Source organism: Aquarana catesbeiana, linkage group LG13 (genome assembly GCF_042186555.1).
Source record: "Aquarana catesbeiana isolate 2022-GZ linkage group LG13, ASM4218655v1, whole genome shotgun sequence".
NCBI lineage: Eukaryota > Metazoa > Chordata > Amphibia > Anura > Ranidae > Aquarana > Aquarana catesbeiana.
This window is the reverse complement of record NC_133336.1, coordinates 182,693,561-182,713,152: the sequence shown is the minus strand read 5'-3', so window position 1 is coordinate 182,713,152 and position 19,592 is coordinate 182,693,561. Positions and strand designations below refer to the sequence as shown.

At 44.3% G+C, this 19,592-nt stretch overlaps 1 protein-coding gene across 3 annotated transcripts in view; it reads right to left on the bottom strand.

Annotated features, from left to right (window-relative positions):
* Window positions 1–2,611: 2,611 nt before the first annotated feature.
* The window catches only part of LOC141117114 (coagulation factor XIII B chain-like), a 124,278-nt gene continuing 107,297 nt past the window's right edge, over window positions 2,612–19,592 (bottom strand). For 2 of the 3 annotated variants that reach the window (XM_073609741.1, XM_073609739.1), the window contains 2 exons: window positions 11,577–11,785; window positions 2,612–3,146 (listed from right to left, as the gene is read on the bottom strand). In XM_073609741.1, coding sequence (XP_073465842.1) covers window positions 11,580–11,785 — 206 coding nt within the window. In that variant the 3' untranslated portion in view covers window positions 2,612–3,146; window positions 11,577–11,579. Of the gene's footprint in view, window positions 3,147–4,400; window positions 4,850–11,576; window positions 11,786–19,592 lie in introns of those variants that run through there. The other variant, XM_073609740.1, reaches the window with a different exon arrangement.

The following is a 19,592-nucleotide window of genomic DNA, read 5'->3' as shown; positions in this document are numbered from 1 at the left end:
TGGCCTATTACGGGTTCTTGCGACCTGGCGAGTTTACCTGTAACAACCCCGCAGGCCAAGTACTACGCAGACAGCACTTGGTTCGCTACCAAGACCACTTCGTCCTCCACCTTGAGGTTTCTAAAACCCAGCAGGCAGGCTCTGGAATGGACATTCACCTTTACAAAACCAATAATGACTGGTGTCCAGTCACTGTACTTAATCAACTTCTGTCACTCCTGCCTGAACAACCGGACTCCAGTCCCCTTCTACCGTTTCCAGTCAAACCCTTAAGTGCCTGTCATTTTGTGAAACACATAAGGATACTTCTCCGCAACCTTCACCTTAACCCCAGTCAGTACTCCGGCCATTCCTTTCGTATTGGAGCGGCCTCAGCAGCATCCCGCACAGGGTCCCAGACCACGTCATTAAAAGACTAGACAGGTGGAAGTCAGCCTGCTTCGCCCGGTATATCCCTAATCCTCAAGTGGAGATGGCACAGGCATTTTCAAAATTGGCTCAATGAATTACTTAATACCAATAAAATACTATACCCCTACCTGAATGTTTTTGCCCCCTTATTTTGGCATACCGTCCATCAGACCAAGGCACACTTTCAGGTCCATTTCATATGGTAAGTCCACACTTTCAGGTTCATTTCATATGGTAAGTCTTATCTTAACTATAAAGGTTATCCATGTCCGTATCGGCCATAGGGCTTCAACCATAAGTAGGAAGGCCAGTGTGGTGGCCTGAATTTATGGGAGGAGCCCGGGGGGTATTCAACCAGCCCACTCGCCTGTGGTACTTGTCGGTTTCCTGTGTGCGATACCCACCCGCCCATACCCCCTTTTCAGGGCATTTCTCAATTATTCATTTCTCTTTACAATTTAAACATTTCTTAAACTAGGGTATGCCCCCTTATTTTGGCATACCGTCCATCAGACCAAGGCACACTTTCAGGTCCATTTCATATGGTAAGTTCACACTTCCAGGTTCATTTCATATGGTAAGTCTTATCTTAACTATAAAGGTTATCCATGTCCGTATCAGCCATAGGGCTTCAACCATATATATATATATATATATATATATATATATATATATATATATATATATAATATATGTTATATGTGTGTGTGTGTGTATATATATATATATATATATATATATATATATTTAATTATATATATATGCGTATATATATGTGTGTGAATACATACGCACATGCCAATTATTTTTTTATTTCTGAAAAATAGTTTTATGTATATATTTTTCTAATTTTACTTCACCAACTTAGACTATTGTGTTCTTATCCATCACATATACCGTATTTATCGGCGTATAACAGGCGCCCCAAGTTTAGGAGGGAATTTTAAGGAAAAAAAACTTACATTTAAATGCCCATCAATGCAGCCTTATCAGTGTCTATCTGCAGTCTTGCACAGCGTCCATCTGCATGCTTGTCCAGTGTCATTTGCAGCCTTGTCAGTGTCATTTGCAGCCTTTGCAGCCTTGCCAGTGTCATTTGCAGCCTTGCAACCTTGTCAGTGTCCATATGCAGTCTTGTCAGTAACATTTGCAGCCTTACCCAGGCTGCAGTTAAACTGCAGTGACTTGTCAGTGTCACTGCAGTTTAAAAATGACGCCGCCAATGTGAGCGGAGCTAGCCGAACCTAGCCGAGTACACTCGGCTATGTATGTATATGGGTGGCCCTCGGCTCCGCTCACAGTCATGCCCAGTCCCGCCATTGGACCTGTGTTATGTCTATCATAGGGCGTGACTACGAGAGGAGCCGAGGACCGGCTCTGTGTATTTTGGCGGCGCCATTTTTAAACTGCAGTGACACTGACAAGTCACTGCAGTTTAACTGCAGCCTGGGCAAGGCTGCAAATGTTACTGACAAGGCTGCAGATGGACACTGACAAGGTACTAATGTACTGTGAGCTATAGATGTAGTTAGCCTGGTGGTTAGTAGGACATCTATTCCTTACATTGCTGGTCAGTGAGAAAAATGTTCCTTACAATGGTGCTCATTGGGAAGAATTCCCCTTACATATAATTAAAAAGATCACTGGTGTCATTGATTACTTATCTGGGAGGCAGATATTTGTCCATTGCTCCAGAAACTCCTAACAACCTCTAGAAGAACCTCAGGGTTCCACAAAATCCTAGTTGAGAAAGGTTGACTTAGATGAAGGGTCTTCAAAGTACGGCCCTCCAGTTGTTCAAGAACTACAATTCCCATCATGCCTAGCCATGTCTGTGAATGTCAGAGTTTGACAATGCCTCATGGGATGTGTAGTTCAGCAACAGCTGGAGGGCCGTAGTTTGAGGATCCCTGACTTAGATGAAACACCCCAAGCTACAAAGCATATGTAGGACCTTTGTCTAATTTTCAATATCATTATTAATTTCCAGGTTTGGGAACTTTCTCTTAATGGAAAGGATAGAGTATCTTTGACTTTAAAAGTAAAATAGTGAATTACTGTACAGTGGCAAAAGCCATGTGCCAACAATAATTTGTTGCTATTTTCTCAATCTACATGTCTGAGCCTAGGAAAAGTGAAAGCATTTTACCAATCCAAAAACTTGGGATGTGTTGATGCAGAATAAAGCATACTATACTAGTTGTATTTACTCATTGTTGGAATAAAGGAATTTATTTACATGTTAAATGTTCCACACAAAAAAGACCCGTACCATACAAGAACAGTTTTGAAAAAAATCTTCACCTTTTTGAAAGTCAATTCTTCTTTTTTTTTTTTTTTTTTTTTTAATGGTGAGTATAAACCGATCAGCAGTACTTGGCAGTCACACTTTTAGAAAATCAGAACCATACAGAACATTTTTTGATAAACAAAATATGACAAACTAACAATACTGAAATACCTGCAAACAGAATAAAATATCAGCTAAGCAAACTAAAATAGTACAAAACGGCACATACTGTATGTGTCCAATAGCCCCTTATTTACAAATCAGACCCCACATGCAAGGAAGGATTCTCCAATGACCAGAATAACAAGTGTAAGGACCCTCCAGATCAGGAAATATAGATCTCTAGACATTCACAAAGTAGGTTTCAATAGGGTTCTTTGTTCTTGTGCTCATATCCTCCAATGTAAAACCATAGGTGGGTCTATAGGAGATCTTCCTTAGAACCCTAAAAATTAAAGTTATAAGCAGAACAGCAGTAAATATGAGGATTACAATTGAGTTGATAAGTAAATGTGTTTAGTCAATTAAAGAAAAATGACCAAGACTTTGGAAAAAATGCATGTCCACCTTTTCAGCAGTTCAAGCTCTGCTCTGGGCATAGTGGTTAACATTCGCAACACTGGAATTACTAGCTTGAATCCAAGTCAGGACACAATGGGGTTTATTTACTAAAGCTGGAGAGTGCAGAATCACTCTCACTTCTGCATAGAAATCAATCAGCTTCCAGTTTTTATTGCCAGAGCTTAATAGAACAAGCTGAAGTTAGAATCTGATTGGTTTCTATGCAGAAGTGAGCCTGATTTTGCACTCTCCAGCTTTAGTAAATAAACCCCACTGTTTGCAAGTTCTCCCTAAGCTTGTGTGGGATTCTTCCAGGTACTCCGGCTTTCTCCAAAACTACAAAGACATGCTAATAGGTTAGTTTGCTCCTCCTCCTTAAATTATGTATGCCTGTGGGTTAGGGACCTTAGAATGTAAGCTCCTTGAGTGCAGGGACTAATGTGAATGTCCAGTTTATGTAAATTGTCGGTGCTATATAAAGACATGTAATAAAAAGAAATACAAAGCGAATATCCTCAGTGCCCCAAGTTAAAGCGGAACTTCACCCTGAAGGGTAATTTCCACTTTGTCATCTTTATCCCTCTTCTACCACATTTGGCACATTATAATTCTTTTTGAGGAGTGGGTACCTAACTTTGATACCCTCGCCTAAGCGATACAAGTGGAAGTTTGCCTCCTTGCCTTTTGGGACACATCACAGGTCCCAAAAGGCTGCGGGGGGCATTCACCAGGCGCAGCACAGTTTGTGCATGCACAGTGAGAATCTGGCTGTGAAGCTGCCATCTTCCCACAGTAAGCATGCTGGTGCCGATGACCCGAAGGCCGGCGAACAACTGGCACAGGTGAGGACAGAACTTGGTCCCTGGATAGGTAAGTGTCCTTTTATTAAAAGTCAGCAGGTACAGTATATGTAGCTGCTGACTTTTCATTTTTTTCTTCATACGGTGAAGGTCCGCTTTAAGTGACACTGGGTGACACTGGGCAACCGGAAGACTGAGAATATAGTGCATCCGGAAAGTATTCACAGCGCTTCACTTTTTCCATATTTTGTTATGTTACAGCCTTATTGCAAAATGGAATAAATTCATTATTTTTCTAAAAATTCTACAAACAATACCCTATAAAGTCGTGAAAGAGGTATGTTTGAAATATTTGCAAATTTATTAAAAATAAGAAACAAAAGAAAAAAAAAAGTGGTCACAGCCTTTGCTCAATAGTTTGTTGAAGCACTTTTGGCACCAATTACAGCCTCAAGTATTTTTGAGGATGATGCTACAAGCTTGGCACATCTATTTGTGGGTGGTTTCTCCCATTCTTCTTTGCAGGACCTCTCAAGCTCCATCAGGTTGGATGGGGAACGTCGGTGCACAGCCGTTTTCATATCGCTCCAGAGATGTTCAATCGTGTTCAAGTCTGGGCTCTGGCTGGGCCACTCAAGGACATTCACAGAGTTGTCCCATAGTCACTCCTTTGTTATCTTGGCTGTGTGCTTAGGGTCGTTGTCCTGTTGGAAGATGAACCTTCGCCCCTATCTAAGGTCCAGAGCGGTTTGGAGCAGATTTTCACCAAGGATGTCTCAGTAAATTGCTGCATTGTAAAAATCGTTATTTCTGTATTAATATCAATATTCTGTAAATTATATTGATGAGGAAAGTTCCAAGAAAATTCATTCAGTTCTCGTGTAAAAACTCAAAAATTGATTTAATAATAAAATAGCAAAATATTACAAGAACAAATATCAAAATATAAAATGTAAAAATAACATCAATAATGTAAGATGAAGATTGAATCAGATGTGTGTCTTTGTGTGTGTGTAGCTGTGGCAGCTTCCTTCAATGTCTGCCTGAATCAGGCTGCCCAACTGTGTTTCTGTTTCTAGCTTTTACTCCTAAAATCCGACCCCTCCTTCCTAAAAAGACTGGTTTAAGGTTCTCATTTGTCTTGCAGTTCCACAGAAAACCGCGGGCTTTAACCCCCTCACATAATGGTGGGAGTTGCTCAGTCTCTATGCATTGGCATTTCTGAGGAGTGGTCATGAACAATGTGTGAAACCATTTAACATATACAATATAAGTTTCCTTTAACATCTAAATCAAATACTACATATACTTATATATATTATATTCGTTGAAAACCCAATGTTCTTATTAATATCCTATTCAAGAAATATTGTAGTATAAAGAACTTACATTCTCATATATACACAAACTTTTGCATCTTAAGAAATGTGAAAGCTTTCTTCTCATGTGATGGGGGAAGGTGAGGGAAACCAACTCAAGATTCCTAATTACTAACACATGTTTGGTTTTCCATAGGCATGTTTATGAAACTTATAACAATATGTATACCTCTACAAGTATAAGTGTCTATATAATTTCACTTTATCCATATCTAGAAGATATAAAATATATACAACTCAATTATTCTTTAAAGATCTAATCCATTCACTTGTTAATATTTGTTAATTGATAAATATTAGATATTAGATTAAAGAAAACTTCTAACATGCATTCATAATTTCCTCAATCCTGACTAGTCTCCTGCTGAAAAACATCCCCACAGCATGATGCTGCCACCACCATGCTTCACTGTTGGGAAGGTATTGGCCAGGTGATGAGCAGTGCCTGGTTTCTTCCAGACATGACACTTGCCATTCAGGCGAAAGAGTTCAATCTTTGTTTCATCAGACCAGAGAATTTTGTTTCTTCAGGTCTGAGAGTCCTTCAGGTGCCTTTTGGCAAACTCCAGGTGGGCTGTCATGTGCCTTTTACTGAGGAGTGACTTCCATCTGGCCACATACAGGCCTGATTGGTGGAGTGCTGCAGAGATGGTTGTTTTTCTGGAAGGTTCTCTTCTCTCGACAGAGAAACGCTGGAGCTCTGTCAGGGTGACCACTTCCCTGACTAAGGCCCTTCTCCCCCGATACCTCAGTTTGTCCGGGCAGCCCGCTCTAGGAAGAGTCCTGGTGGTTCCAAACGTCTTCCATTTACAGATGGAGGCCATTGTGCTTATTGGGACCTTCAATGCTGCAGAAATGTTTTTGTACCCTTCCCCAGATCTGTGCCTTGATACAATCCTGTCTCAGAGGTCTACAGACAATTCCAATTTTTATTTTTAATAAATTTGCAAAGATTTCAAACAAACTTCTTTCACATTGTCATTATGGGGTATTGTTTGTAAAATTTTGAGGAAAATAATGAATTTAATCCATTTTCAAATAAGGCTGTAACATAACAAAATGTGGAAAAAGTGAAACGCTGTGAATACTTTCCGGATGTGCTGTATATTGGTTCATTTACTAAAGACAAATAGGTTGTTCACTATGCAAGTGAAGTTTCCCCAGAGCTTGGTGAATAGTGTCTACCATTGTGGACCTCCTTCAGAAGTTACTTGGCTATTTGCTGATCCTCTGTGCTCAGTAGTCTGAGTCCCTAACCTGAACACATTTTCAGATCAGGAAAGTCAGCCTACCAGGAACTGGACTGAAAACACCCCAAACCTTCACATTGTACCCAGGAAACTGCATAGCATCCTCAATTTATATAATTTGAAAGCCTATCTTCAACCTGATATATTGGTGAACTTTTCTCTGACATGGACATTGACCATTGTGCAGTTCAATGAGCATCTCAGAAACTGATTTTTCTACCTTTACCACTCTACTTCGTCCTCCATTACCTCCACCCACTAACATACTCACTGCCCAGGAGATTGCTAATCACTTCAAAAATAAGAGAGACAATTTGTCTCGAGATCTCTGCTCTACAGATATCTCCCTCGCTTTACACTCCTTGTCCTCCTGCACAATCAATACCTCCCCCTTTTAACCCAGCTACTATAGAGGAAGTCACTAAACTTTTTTCTAACGCCCACCTAACCTCCTGCCCGCTGGACCCTGTTCCTTCTCAAATACTACAGTCACCATCTGACTCTATCCTACACTCCTTAACTCATATCTTCAACCTCTCACTCTCTACTGGCATCTTCCCCAACCCTCTAAAACATGCGCTATTCACATCCATACCAAAAAAGGCCTCACTAGACCCCACCAATCTTAACAACCTAAGACCCATCTCTTTACTCCCTTTTGACTCCAAACTCCTTGAACGTTTAGTCTACAACCAACTGAGCGACCACCTCATTGAGAATAACCTTCTTGATCCCCTTCAGTCTGGATTTCCCCCACAGCACTCCACAGAAACTGCCATCCTAAAACTCACAAACAACTTACTAACAGCCAAAGCCAACGGTCATTATTCCGTACTCTTACTCTTGGACCTGTCCGCTGCCTTTGATACAGTTAACCACCCCTCCTCCTCAAAAAACTCAATTTGCTTGGTCTCCATGGCTGCACCTTCAGTGTCACTTACAACTCCACTTCCTCCTCTCCAACTTCTCTTACCGTTGGGGTCCCCCAAGGTTCTGTCCTTGGACCTCTACTATTCTCGATCTACATGTCCTCCCTGGGTCAGCTGATGGCTTTCACTACCTTTTTTATGCTGATGAAACCCAAATCTATCTCTCTGCCCCTCAGCTCACCCCATCAATCTCCTCACGCATCACTGATTTACTAAAGACATATCAGCCTGGATGTCAAACCACTTCCTCACACTGAATCTATCTAAAACTGAGCTCTTAATATTTCCTCCTCCATGTGCCCCCTCCCTGACTTCTCTGTCAAGATCAATTGCACATGCCAGGGTGCTAGGGGTAACCTTAGACTCTGAACTGTCCTTTCAGGTCCACATACAATCCCTGTCCAAATCATGCCGCCTTAGCCTCCGCAATATTTCCAGAATACGCCCCTTTTTAACTAATGACACCACTAAGCTTCTAATTCACTCCCTGGTTATCTCTCGCCTCGACTACTGCACCTCCCTCCTCATCGGATTACCTTTACATAGACTATCCCCCCTTCAGTTCATAATGAATGCCGCTGCAAGACTCATCCATCTTACCAACCATTCAGTGTCCGCCACCCCTCTCTGCCAATCCCTCCACTGGCTTCCACTTACCCAATGAATACAATTCAAAGTACTAACAATAATTTACAAAGCCATTCATAACTCTGCCCCCAGCTACATCACTAACCTAGTCCCAAAACACCAACCAAGCCGCTCTCTTCCGTTCTCCCTAGACCTCCTGCTCTCTATCTCCCTTGTCACCTCCTCCCATGCTCGCCTCCAGGATTTCTCCAGAGCTTCTCCCATCCTTTGGAACTCCCTACCCCTAGCTGTCCGACTGTCCCCTAATCTATCCATCTTTAGACGATCCCTGAAATCCCTTCTCTTTAAAGCAGCCTATTCTGCTTCTAACACACACTGTTTTACTTCCTCCATCAGCTCATCCCCCCACAGCTATTACCTTTTGTATCAATTGACCCTTCCTTTTTAGATTGTAAGCTCTAATGAGCAGGGCCCTCTGATTCCTCTTGTACCAAATTGTAATGTAACTGTAATGTCTGTTGTAAAGCGCTCTGCAAACTGTTGGCACTATATAAAACCTGTATTATAATAATATAATAATAACTGATGAAGATTTTGTCCCTAGACCTTGCAGTGCTATGAAGGGACACAATGGACATCTTGAATAAATGATAATTATGACGTATTTAAAAAGATAAGGGTAATGACGCAAAGGTTCTCTTGTGACAGGTTTACCAATAACTGTAAAAATTTGTGAATAAATAATTGTGATTGGTTACTATAATCCAGGGGTCTCCAAACTGTGGCCTGAGGGCCAGATGTAGCCCTTTGCTAGCCTTTATCCGGCCCTTGGGACACTAATTCTCCCACAGATATGCGGCACTATTCTTCCCACTGACACTAACAGTGTGCCACTATTTTTTTCACTGATATCAATGATGCATCACTACTTCTCTTACTGACTACCAACCCAGAGACCATGTTTATTCACACTGATGCTGGTCCTGGGTCAATTTCTACCATCACTGGCCCCAATCCAGCCACCCCTAAAGTCTAAAGGACAGTAAACTGGCCCTTTGTTTGAAAAGTTTGGAGACCCCTACTATAATCATTACTTCGTGGTGAAGCTGATGCTGTTCAATGATTATTAACAGGGCCAATCCCAGGTGGGTGCTCGGGGTGCAGTGCACCTGGGTGCAACAGAGGTGGGGGTGCTGAAGCGCCAGAGTGCTCCCCTCCCTCCTCCTCCTCTCCTTGTCCGTCCTCTCCTTGTCCGCAGGCGGCTCTCTCCGCCGCCGCTGTGTTTACTGCCGAAGCCCATCCCCCCTCCCTCCTCCTGTGAGAGGAGGAGAGCGAAACAGCCAGAGACCGGAGCGGCTGTCTCTGTGTGCCCAAGCCTGACACGCTCTGTTCTCCACCCGGTTGGCACGGCTGCACTGTCCTCTCCTCTCCAGCTGCCCTCTGGGTGTTTTTAATTAGCCTAATGGAGGGGGTGGTTTGTCCTGGGGGGTCTATACTAATGTAGGGGGGGCAATTTGTCCTGGGGGTCTAAACTAATGGAGGGGGGTGGTTTGTACTAATGGAAGGGGGAGGTGGTTTGTCGGGGGGGTCTGTACTAATTTAGGGGGGTGGTTTGTCCTGGGGGGTCTGTACTAATTGAGAGGAGGTGGTTTGTCGGGGGGTCTGTACTAATGGAGGGGGGGGTGGTTTGTCCTGGGGGGTCTGTACTAATGTAGGGGGGTGGTTTGTTCTGGGGTGGTCTGTACTAATGGAGGGGGTTTGTCCTGAGGGGGGTCTGTACTAATGGAGGGGGTGGTTTGTCCTGGGGGGGTCTGTACTAATGGAGGGGGTGGTTTGTTTTGGGGGGATCTGTACTAATGTAGGGGGGTGGTTTGTCCTGAGGGGGGTCTGTACTAATGGAGGGGGGGTGGTTTGTCCTGAGGGGGGTCTGTACTAATGGAGGGGGGGTGGTTTGTTCTGGGGGGGTCTGTACTAATGGAGGGGGGTGGTTCTGTACTAATGTAGGGGGGGTGGTTTGTCCTGAGGGGGGTCTGTACTAATGAAGGGGGGTTTGTCCTGAGGGGGGTCTATACTGATAAAGGGGGGTGTTTTGTCCTGGGGGTCTATACTGATGGGGGGTCTGTACTGAGGGAGGGATTTATATTTAGTGGGGGGTCTGCACTGACAGAGGTGGGTCTATACTTAGTAGAGGGGGGGTCTGTACTGAGGGGCAACTATAGTTGGTGGAGGGGGTGATACCTTGTTTTGCCAGAATACAGATCTGGGCTCTACCCAGCGGAGTCGCCACGGGCAATTCAGAGTGAGCAGACTCCTGATCAGAGGAACCGTTGTTGCTGTATCGCTGGGTCAGGTGAGAGGGCCGATCGGCCATTATCTACTAACGTCCATAGGAACTGCAGTCTCTGACCATCTCTTGTAACATGTCTGCAGTCTCTGACCATCTCTTGTATCATGTCTGCAGTCTCTGACCATCTCTTATAACATGTCTTCAGTCTCTGACAGTCTCCTGTATCATGTCTACAGTCTCTGATCATCTCCTATATTATATCTCCAGTCTCTGACCATCTCCTGTACTATGTCTGCAGTCTCTGACCATCTCCTGTATTATATCTCCAGTCTCTGACCATCTCCTGTAGTATGTCTGCAGTCTCTGACCATCTCCTGTAATATGTCCGCATTCTCTGACCATCTCTTGTAACATGTCTGCAGTCTCTGACCATCTCTTGTAACATGTCTGCAGTCTCTGACCATCTCTTGTAACATGTCTGCAGTCTCTGACCATCTCTTGTAACATGTCTGCAGTCTCTGACCATCTCTTGTATCATGTCTGCAGTCTCTGACCATCTCTTGTAACATGTCTGCAGTCTCTGACCATCTCCTGTACTATGTCTGCAGTCTCTGACTATCTCTTGTATTATGTCTGCAGTCTCTGACCATCTCTTGTATCATGTCTGCAGTCTCTAACCATCTCTTGTATCATATCTGCAGTCTCTGACCGTCTCATGTAGTATGTCTGCAGTCTCTGACCTTCTCCTGTAGTATGTCTGCAGTTTCTGACCATCTCCTGTATTATATCTCCAGTCTCTGGCCATCTCCTGTAGTATGTCTGCAGTCTCTGACCCTCTCCTGTACTATGTCTGCAGTCTCTGACCCTCTCCGGTACTATGTCTGTACTATGCCCATGTGAGGGCGCCAGAAATATTTCTGCACCCAGGCGTCTGTGACCCTAGGATCAGCCCTGATTATTAGTATGCATACACATACCCACCTATAGACCTTGCTCTCTATAAACAAAATGACAGATTTTATAATCCATTTTGTACAATTGTAGGTGGAGAAGGTGTATTACTGGGTATCCTATTACTCACCTACTATAAGCATTTTGGATATGTTACTACCCCATCCAAACATTGGGTTCTCAGATTTTTTGTATCAAGTATATTATGTCCTGGAGCACACTCAAATGACACATGATCCAAATGTGAAAGATATATTTTTTTTGTTTTATCCTCTTCAATCTTAAACTTCAAACGAATGTTGTTTGCTAGCATGGTGGAGGTGGTTACAGTACAAGGTGCTGCAAATAAGTAAAAAAAAAAGATCATTAAAAAAAGAATATACTATATATATATAATGTGTGTGTGTGTGTGTGTTTATATATGTGTGTATTTTTTAAAGTATGTACACTATATTACCAAAAGTATTGGGACACTTGCCTGAACTTTAATGGCATCCCAGTCTTAGTCCATAGGGTTCAATATTGAGTTGGCCCATCCTTTGCAGCTATAACAGTTTCAACTCTTCTGGGAAGGCTATCCACAAAATTTAGGAGTGTGTCTATGGGAATGTTTGACCGTCCTTCCAGAAGCGCATTTGTGAGGTCCGTCACTGATGTTGGACGAGAAGGCCTGGCTTGCAGTCTCCGCTCGAATTTATCTCAAAGGTGTTCTATCGGGTTGAGGTCAGGACTCTGTACAGGCCAGCCTAGTTTCTCCACCCCAAATTCACTCATTCATGTCTACATGGACCTTGCTTTGTGCACTGGAGTGCAGCCATGTTGGAACAGGAATGGGCCATCCCCAAACTGTTCCCACATAGTTGGTAACATGAAAGTGTCCAAAATGTCTTGGTATGCTGACACCTTAAGAGTTCCCTTCACTGGAACTAAAGGGCCAAGCCCAACCCGTGAAAAACGACCCCCCAACCATAATCCCCCCTCCACTAAATGATTTGGAGGGTGGCCCAATACTTTAGGCAATATAGTGTGATCAAGTGAGTTTGGGGTGAAGGAACTTACCTCAAGCTGATAAACCACCTTTGGGATGAATTAGAGCAAAAGATTGAGAGAGCCAGGCTTTCTCGTCCAACATCAGTGCCTGGCCTCACAAATGCGCTTTTGGAAGAATGCTCAAACATTCCCATAGACACACTCCTAAATTTTGTGGACAGCCTTCCCTGAAGAGTTGAAGCTGGTATAGCTGCAAAGGTTGGGCTCAATACTGACTCAATATTGATTAATTGGGAAAGATGTAGGTGTGACACTGTTCATATTAGCTGTGTCGCAGTTCATATATGGTCTATGCTTTGTGAAAAAATAGACTTAGATGTACTATAAGAGTAGAGAGGAAATGGTATACAAAATAAATTAATTTAACAAATATTTAAAGTGGCAATTTTTTTTCTTTTTCTTGACTGTTGCAACATTGAAATAAACCTTAAAGGGCTAAGTGCTTTGAATGCTCTTATATTACAACTCCTGCATTAAATATGTAACAATCCAAATAATACAGTGCATGATAATTGCAACTTTCAAACCATGTCCTAAAAAATCCATAGCAAAAATTTGAAAATATTTGATATATGTTCACATATAAAGTGACTGGTGCTCTTCAAAAAATAAATAAATATTATACCTTTTCTTGTGCTCTTCAATCAATAGTGCTGATAGATTCAGTCTTTCAAACAATATGCTAAAAAGTCCTTTACAAAAAATTGTATCTAAATAAAATGCCTTCAATATATATTCCCAAAAGAAAGTGACTTGTGCTCTTCAAATAAGTGACTTTTCCTGTGCATATCTGTCTTTGTTGCCGGTGCTCTTTTATAGTGCCCCTTTTGGAATTGCACTCACTGAATTTCCTCACCCCACACAGGGGTATTGTGCATTCACAGTATATGCCACTGTGCAGCAGTCTATGGATCCTCGGTGTGTTGTAGTCCTGTATGATACTCTTTGTATCTCATGTATAGAAGAAGAAAGTGCCCATAGCATAATACCGCTCTAAAATCTTTTATTTCATCCAAAAAACGTAAAAATATAATTTAGTACACATTAGCCTAACCAAAACAATGCAATACAATAGCACAGAAAGTCTTCGGTCCTCTGGACCAAGCAAAAATGGCCGCGGTCATGTGATCGGACCTATCTGGGACACTACCTGCTATAAAAGGATAGGAAGTGTAGCAAGATGGCCGCTCCAGATGACGTCTTCAATGACGAAACGGGTAGGGCGGAGTTATTGAGCATCTTTGCGTCACTTCCGGTTACAGCTGTGGATCGTGTATCGTCCCGGCTGCTTCACATTTTAAACTTGCTTGTTATACACATTGCAAATGTGAGTATATTTTTATGTTTTTTGGATGAAATAAAAGATTTTAAAGCAGTATTATGCTATGGGCACTTTCTTCTTCTATACATGAGATACAAAGAGGATCGTATCAGAACTAAACACACCGAGGATCCATAGAGTGCTGCACAGTGGCATTTACTGTGAATTAGGGATGAGCCAAACACCCCCTGGTTCGGTTCGCACCAGAACCTGCGAACAAACCTAAAATTTGTGCGAACTTTAGAACCCCATTGAAGTCTATGGGACTTGAACGTTCGAAATCAAAAGTGCTAATATTAATGGCTAATTTGCATGATATTGTCCTAAAAAGGGTTTGGGGACCCAGGTCCTGCCCCAGGGGACATGTATCAATGTAAAAAAAAGTTTTAAAAACTGCCATTTTTTCATGAGCAGTGATTATAATGATGCATAAAGTGAAAAAAAAATGAAATATTCCTTTAAATATCGTACCTGGGGGTGTCTATGGTATGCCTGTAAAGTGGCGCGTGTTTCCCGTGCTTAGAACAGTCCCTGCACAAAATGACAATTGTAAAGGAATAAAAGTCATTTAAAACTGCTTGCGGCTTTAATGTAATGTCGGGTCCCGGCAATATGGATGAAAAACGGCATGGGCACCCCCCCCCAGTCCATTACCAGGCCCTTTGGGTCTTGTATGTATATTAAGGGGAACCCCGCACCCAAATTAAAAAAAGGAAAGGCGTGGGGCCCCCAGGCCCTATATACTCTGAACAGCAGTATACAGGCGGTGCAAACAAGACAGGGACTGTAGGTTTGTTGTTAAGTAGAATCTGTTGTTAAGTAGGATTGTTGTTAAGTAGAATCTGGTACATTTTTAAAGTGTAGCTCCAGCCAAAAAAATCTATTTTTAAGCTTTTTGGATAACATAGGGCAGGGTTAACAACCCTGTAACATTTGTTTTGCTGTCTGTGCACCTCTTCAGAAGATTTTACCTCATTTTCTGTCACAATGACAAATGTTTTTTGAAAATTTGGGGTTTTTAGTGAAACAAGGATTGGTGATAAAGCATCAGTGAAGATTAACTCTTACAGGAGAGAATTTCCCTTCCTAGGGGTAGATTTCATCTCACTTCCTGTTGTCTCCTTTTGTTTGCAAGTAGGAGTCCTTTGAAAGTAGTGGCCTGCCCTATATACTCTGCAGAAATTGGGACCTTAAGTGTTGGTGTTGCCACAACACTGTAAGCCCTCACAGTTAGTTTTGGTGGGCACAGGAACGGGCCCTGCTTTGAAATATTAGATCAAGAATTGTAATTACATGCCCCTGTTGAACAGGGTCAGAAAAATTGGGCCTTTGGTGGTGGTGCTGGTGCCACAACACTGTCAGTCCTCACAGTTACTCTTGGTGGGCGCAGAAATGGGCCCTGCTGTGAAATATTAGATCAAGAATTGTAATTACATGCACCTGTTGAACAGGGGCAGAATAATTGGGCCTTTGGTGGTGGTGGTGGTGTTGCCCAACACTGTAAGTCCTCACAGTTACTCTTGGTGGGCGCTGGAACGGGCCCTGCTGTGAAATATTAGATTAAGAATTGTAATTACATGTCCCTGTTGAACAGGGGCAGAAAAATTGGGCCTTAGGCACTGGTTCCACAACACTGCAACCCCTCACAGATACTCTAGTTCAGGGGTCTCAAACTAGTGGCCCTCCAGCTGTTGCAAAACTACAAGTCCCATGAGGCATTGCAAGGCTGACAGTTACAAGCATGACTCCCACAGGCAGAGGCATGATGGGACTTGTAGTTTTGAAACAGCTGGAGGGCCGCCAGTTTGAGACTCCTGCTCTAGTTGGAGCGCAGAAACGAGCCCTGCTGCAAAGTATTGCATCAAAAATTGTAATTACACGCTCCTGTAAAACAGGGGATGAAAAATTGGGCCTTAGGCACTGGTGCTGGTGCCACAACACTGCAATCCCTCACAGATACTCTAGTTGGAGAACAGGAACGAGCCCTTCTGTAAAGTATTGCATCAAAAATTGTAATTACATGCCCCTGTTAAACAGGGGCTGAAAAATTGGGCCTTAGGCACTAGTGCTGGTGCCACAACACTGCAACCCCTCACAGATACTCTAATTGGAGCGCAGGAACGAGCCCTGCTAAAAAGTATTGCATCAAAAATTGTAATTACACGCCCCTATTAAGCGGGCTGAAAACTTGGGCCTTAGGCACTGATGCTGGTGCCACAACACTGCAACCCCTCACAAATACTCTAGTTGAGCACAGCAACAAACCCTCCTTGCAAAATATTGCATCAAAAATTGTAATTACATGCCCCTGTTATACAGGGACTGAAAAATTGGGCCTTAGCCACTGGTGGCGGCCCCAGAACCAAAAATATTCTTACAAGCTATCAGCATGATCATTGAGGAGGAAGAGGATAGTCACTCAGCATCAGCATAGGCAGTCTTGAAGGGATATGACACCTGTTGAACAGGGGCAGAAAAATTGCTCCTTTGGTGGTGGTGGTGGTGTTGCCGCAACACTGCAAGTCCTCACAGTTACTCTTGGTGGGCGCAGAAACGGGCCCTGCTGTGAAATATTAGATTAAGAATTGTAATTACATGTCCCTGTTGAACAGGGGCAGAAAAATTGGGCCTTAGGCACTGGTGCCACAACACTGCAACCCCTCTCAGATACTCTAGTTGGAGCGCAGGAACGAGCCCTGTTGCAAAGTATTGCATCAAAAATTGTAATTACACGCCCCTGTGAAACAGGGGCTGAAAATTGGGCCTTAGGCACTGGTGCTGGTGCCACAACACTGCAACCCCTCACAGATACTCTAGTTGGAGCGCAGGAACGAGCCCTGCTGCAAAGTATTTCATCAAAAATTGTAAATACACGCCCCTGTTACACAGGGGCTGAAAAATTGGGCCTTAGGCACTGGTGCTGGTGCCACAACACTGCAATCCCTCACAGATACTCTAGTTGGAGAACAGAAATGAGCCCTGCTGCAAAGTATTGCATCAAAAATTGTAATTACACGCCCCTGTAAAACAGGGGCTGAAAACTTGGGCCTTAGGCACTGGTGCTGGTGCCACAACACTGCAACCCCTCACAAATACTCTAGTTGAGCACAGCAACGAACCCTCCTTGCAAAATATTGCACCAAAAATTGTAAGTACACACCCGTTAAACAGGGGCTGAAAAATCGGGCCTTAGCCACTGGTGGCGGCCCCAGAACCAAAAATATTCTTACAAGCTATCAGCATGATCATTGAGGAGGAAGAGGATAGTCACTCAGCATAACAGGATAGTCACTCAGCATCAGCATAGGCAGTCTTGAAGGGATCTGACATTTCAAAAAAAATTATTAGGTTACATCAGCATCAGGTGCTTGGTAGCTGGTGGCTGTCCAAGACTGATAAATTTTTATAAAGGTCAGTCGATCGACCGAATCGGTGGACAGGCGCACCCTGTGATCGGTTACAAAGCCTCCAGCAGCACTGAATGTGTGTTCCGAAAGAACGCTGGATGCAGGACAGGCCAGTAGCTCAATTGCATACTGTGCAAGCTCTGGCCAGTGATCCATCCTCAAGACCCAGTAACCCAGAGGATTTTCGGTGGAAAAAGTGTCCAAGTCAGATCTTGCCCCTAGGTATTCCTGCACCATGTAAAACAGTCGCTGGCGATGGTTGCTGGAACTGGTCATACCTTGGGGCTGCAGTCTAAAAAACTGTCTGAACACATCGGTCAGATGGCCACCTTCTCCACCGCTCCTTCTTTGACTGACCGAAGCCTCAGCAACACCTTGTCCAGGAACCGGAGTTTGTAACCTCCCAGTCTCTGGGAACGTGTTGCACAGACCTTTCTGCAAGGCCTCCTGAAGATGTTTCAACCTCTGCTCCCACTGCGACGGCAAGATAAGGTCCGTAACCTTACCCTTGTAACGTGGATCAAGGAGGGTTGCCAGCCAGTAACAATCCCTCTCCTTGAAACCACGAATACGAGGATCCTTCCGCAGGCTTTGCAGGATCAGGGAGGCCATGCAGTGTAGCTTTGCTGAGGCATTCGGTCCGGAGTCCTCTGGGTCACTAAGGACGACATGATCTGTAGCCACCTCCTCCCAGCCACGTACAAGTCCATGGGTTTCTTGGGAATGTAAATGATCCCTTGAAGACTGCTGCTGATGCTGAATGCCAGGCTCCACCTCCATGCTGACACAATCCTCCTCCTCCTCATCCTCTTCCCGTGTGATCGGCAGGCACACAGGAACACTGTCTGGATAAAGGGGGCTTTGAGAGGTAAGGAAGTCCTCCTCTTCCTGCCTCTGTTCTGCCTTAAGTGCCCTGTCCATTATTCCACGCAGCGTGGGCTCCAAAAAGTGGACAAGGGGGACAGTGTCACTGATGCAAGCACTGTCACTGCTCACCATCCTCTTGGCCTCCTCAAATGGTGACAGTACAGTGCATGGCCCAATACAAGCTCCCCTGACCCGGTCCTGGTGCCATAGTCGCACAGGTACTCATTGATGGCCCTCTTCTGCGTGTGCAGCCACTGCAGCATGGCCAACGTTGAGTTCCACCTGGTGGGCATGTCACAGATTAGGCGGTTCTTGGGCAGGTTAAATTCCTTTTGGAGGTCAGCCAGCCTAGCACTGGCTTTATATGACCAGAGGAAATGCACACAGACTTTCCTGGCCTGCCTGAGGACATCCTGTAAGCCCGGGTACCTGCCCAAGTACCGCTGCACCACCAAGTTAAGGACGTGAGCCAAACAGGGCACATGGGTCAGTTGTCCCTGTCGGAGGGCGGAGAGGAGGTTGGTGCCATTGTCGCAAACCACCATTCCTGGCTGAAGCTGGTGTGGCATCAACCACCTCTGAGCCTGCCCCTGCAGAGCTGACAGAATCTCTGCCCCAGTGTGGCTCCTGTCCCTCAGCACACCAAGCACCGCATGGCATCTTTTGGCCTGCATACTTGCGTAGCCCATTGAACGCCTATGGAGCACCGCTGGTTCAGAGGACAAAGCACAGGAAGAGGCCATGGAGGAAGAAGAGGAGGAGGGGGTGGAGGAGAGAGGTGTGTCAGAATCACCAGTAGTAGCATTTTGGAGGCATGGTGGCGGAACAATCTCCAACACTACTGCACCTTGTCCTGCATCCTTCCCAGCTGCCAGAAGAGTAACCCAATGCTCCGTGAAAGATAGGTAATGTCCCTGTCCATGCCTGCTGGACCATGAGTCAGCGGTAATATGCATTTTACCGCTGACCGCCCTGTCCAGCGAGGCCAAGACATTGCCTTCCACATGCTGGTAGAGAGCCAGAATTGCCTTCTGTGACAAAAAGTGGCGTTTGGGAACCTGCCACTGAGGAACCGCACATTCCACATACTCACGGAAGGGGGCAGAGTCTACCAACTGAAAAGGCAGCAGTTGAAGTGCTAGCAATTTAGCCAAGCTAGCATTCAACCGCTGGGCATGTGGATGGCTGGGAGTGAAATTCTTTCGGCGGTGCAGCAGCTGGGGCAGGGAAATTTGCCTGGTACAATCTGATGTTGGTGTAAAGATAGCAGATTGCCCGCAAGTACTTGGCTGTGACAGACCTAATTCTACACCTTCATTCCTCTCAGTGCAGGTCTTAGATAAGACTGAAGGTATAGTCGGGTTGTAGATCCCAGCTGATGAGGAGCAAGGAGAGGTCCTCTTTGTTCTTTGGTGTGGGTCTTTTAGGTACGCTTGCCAACGAACTGCATGGCAGGTCAACATATGTCTGGTCAAGCATGTGGTGCCCAAGCAGGTGATGT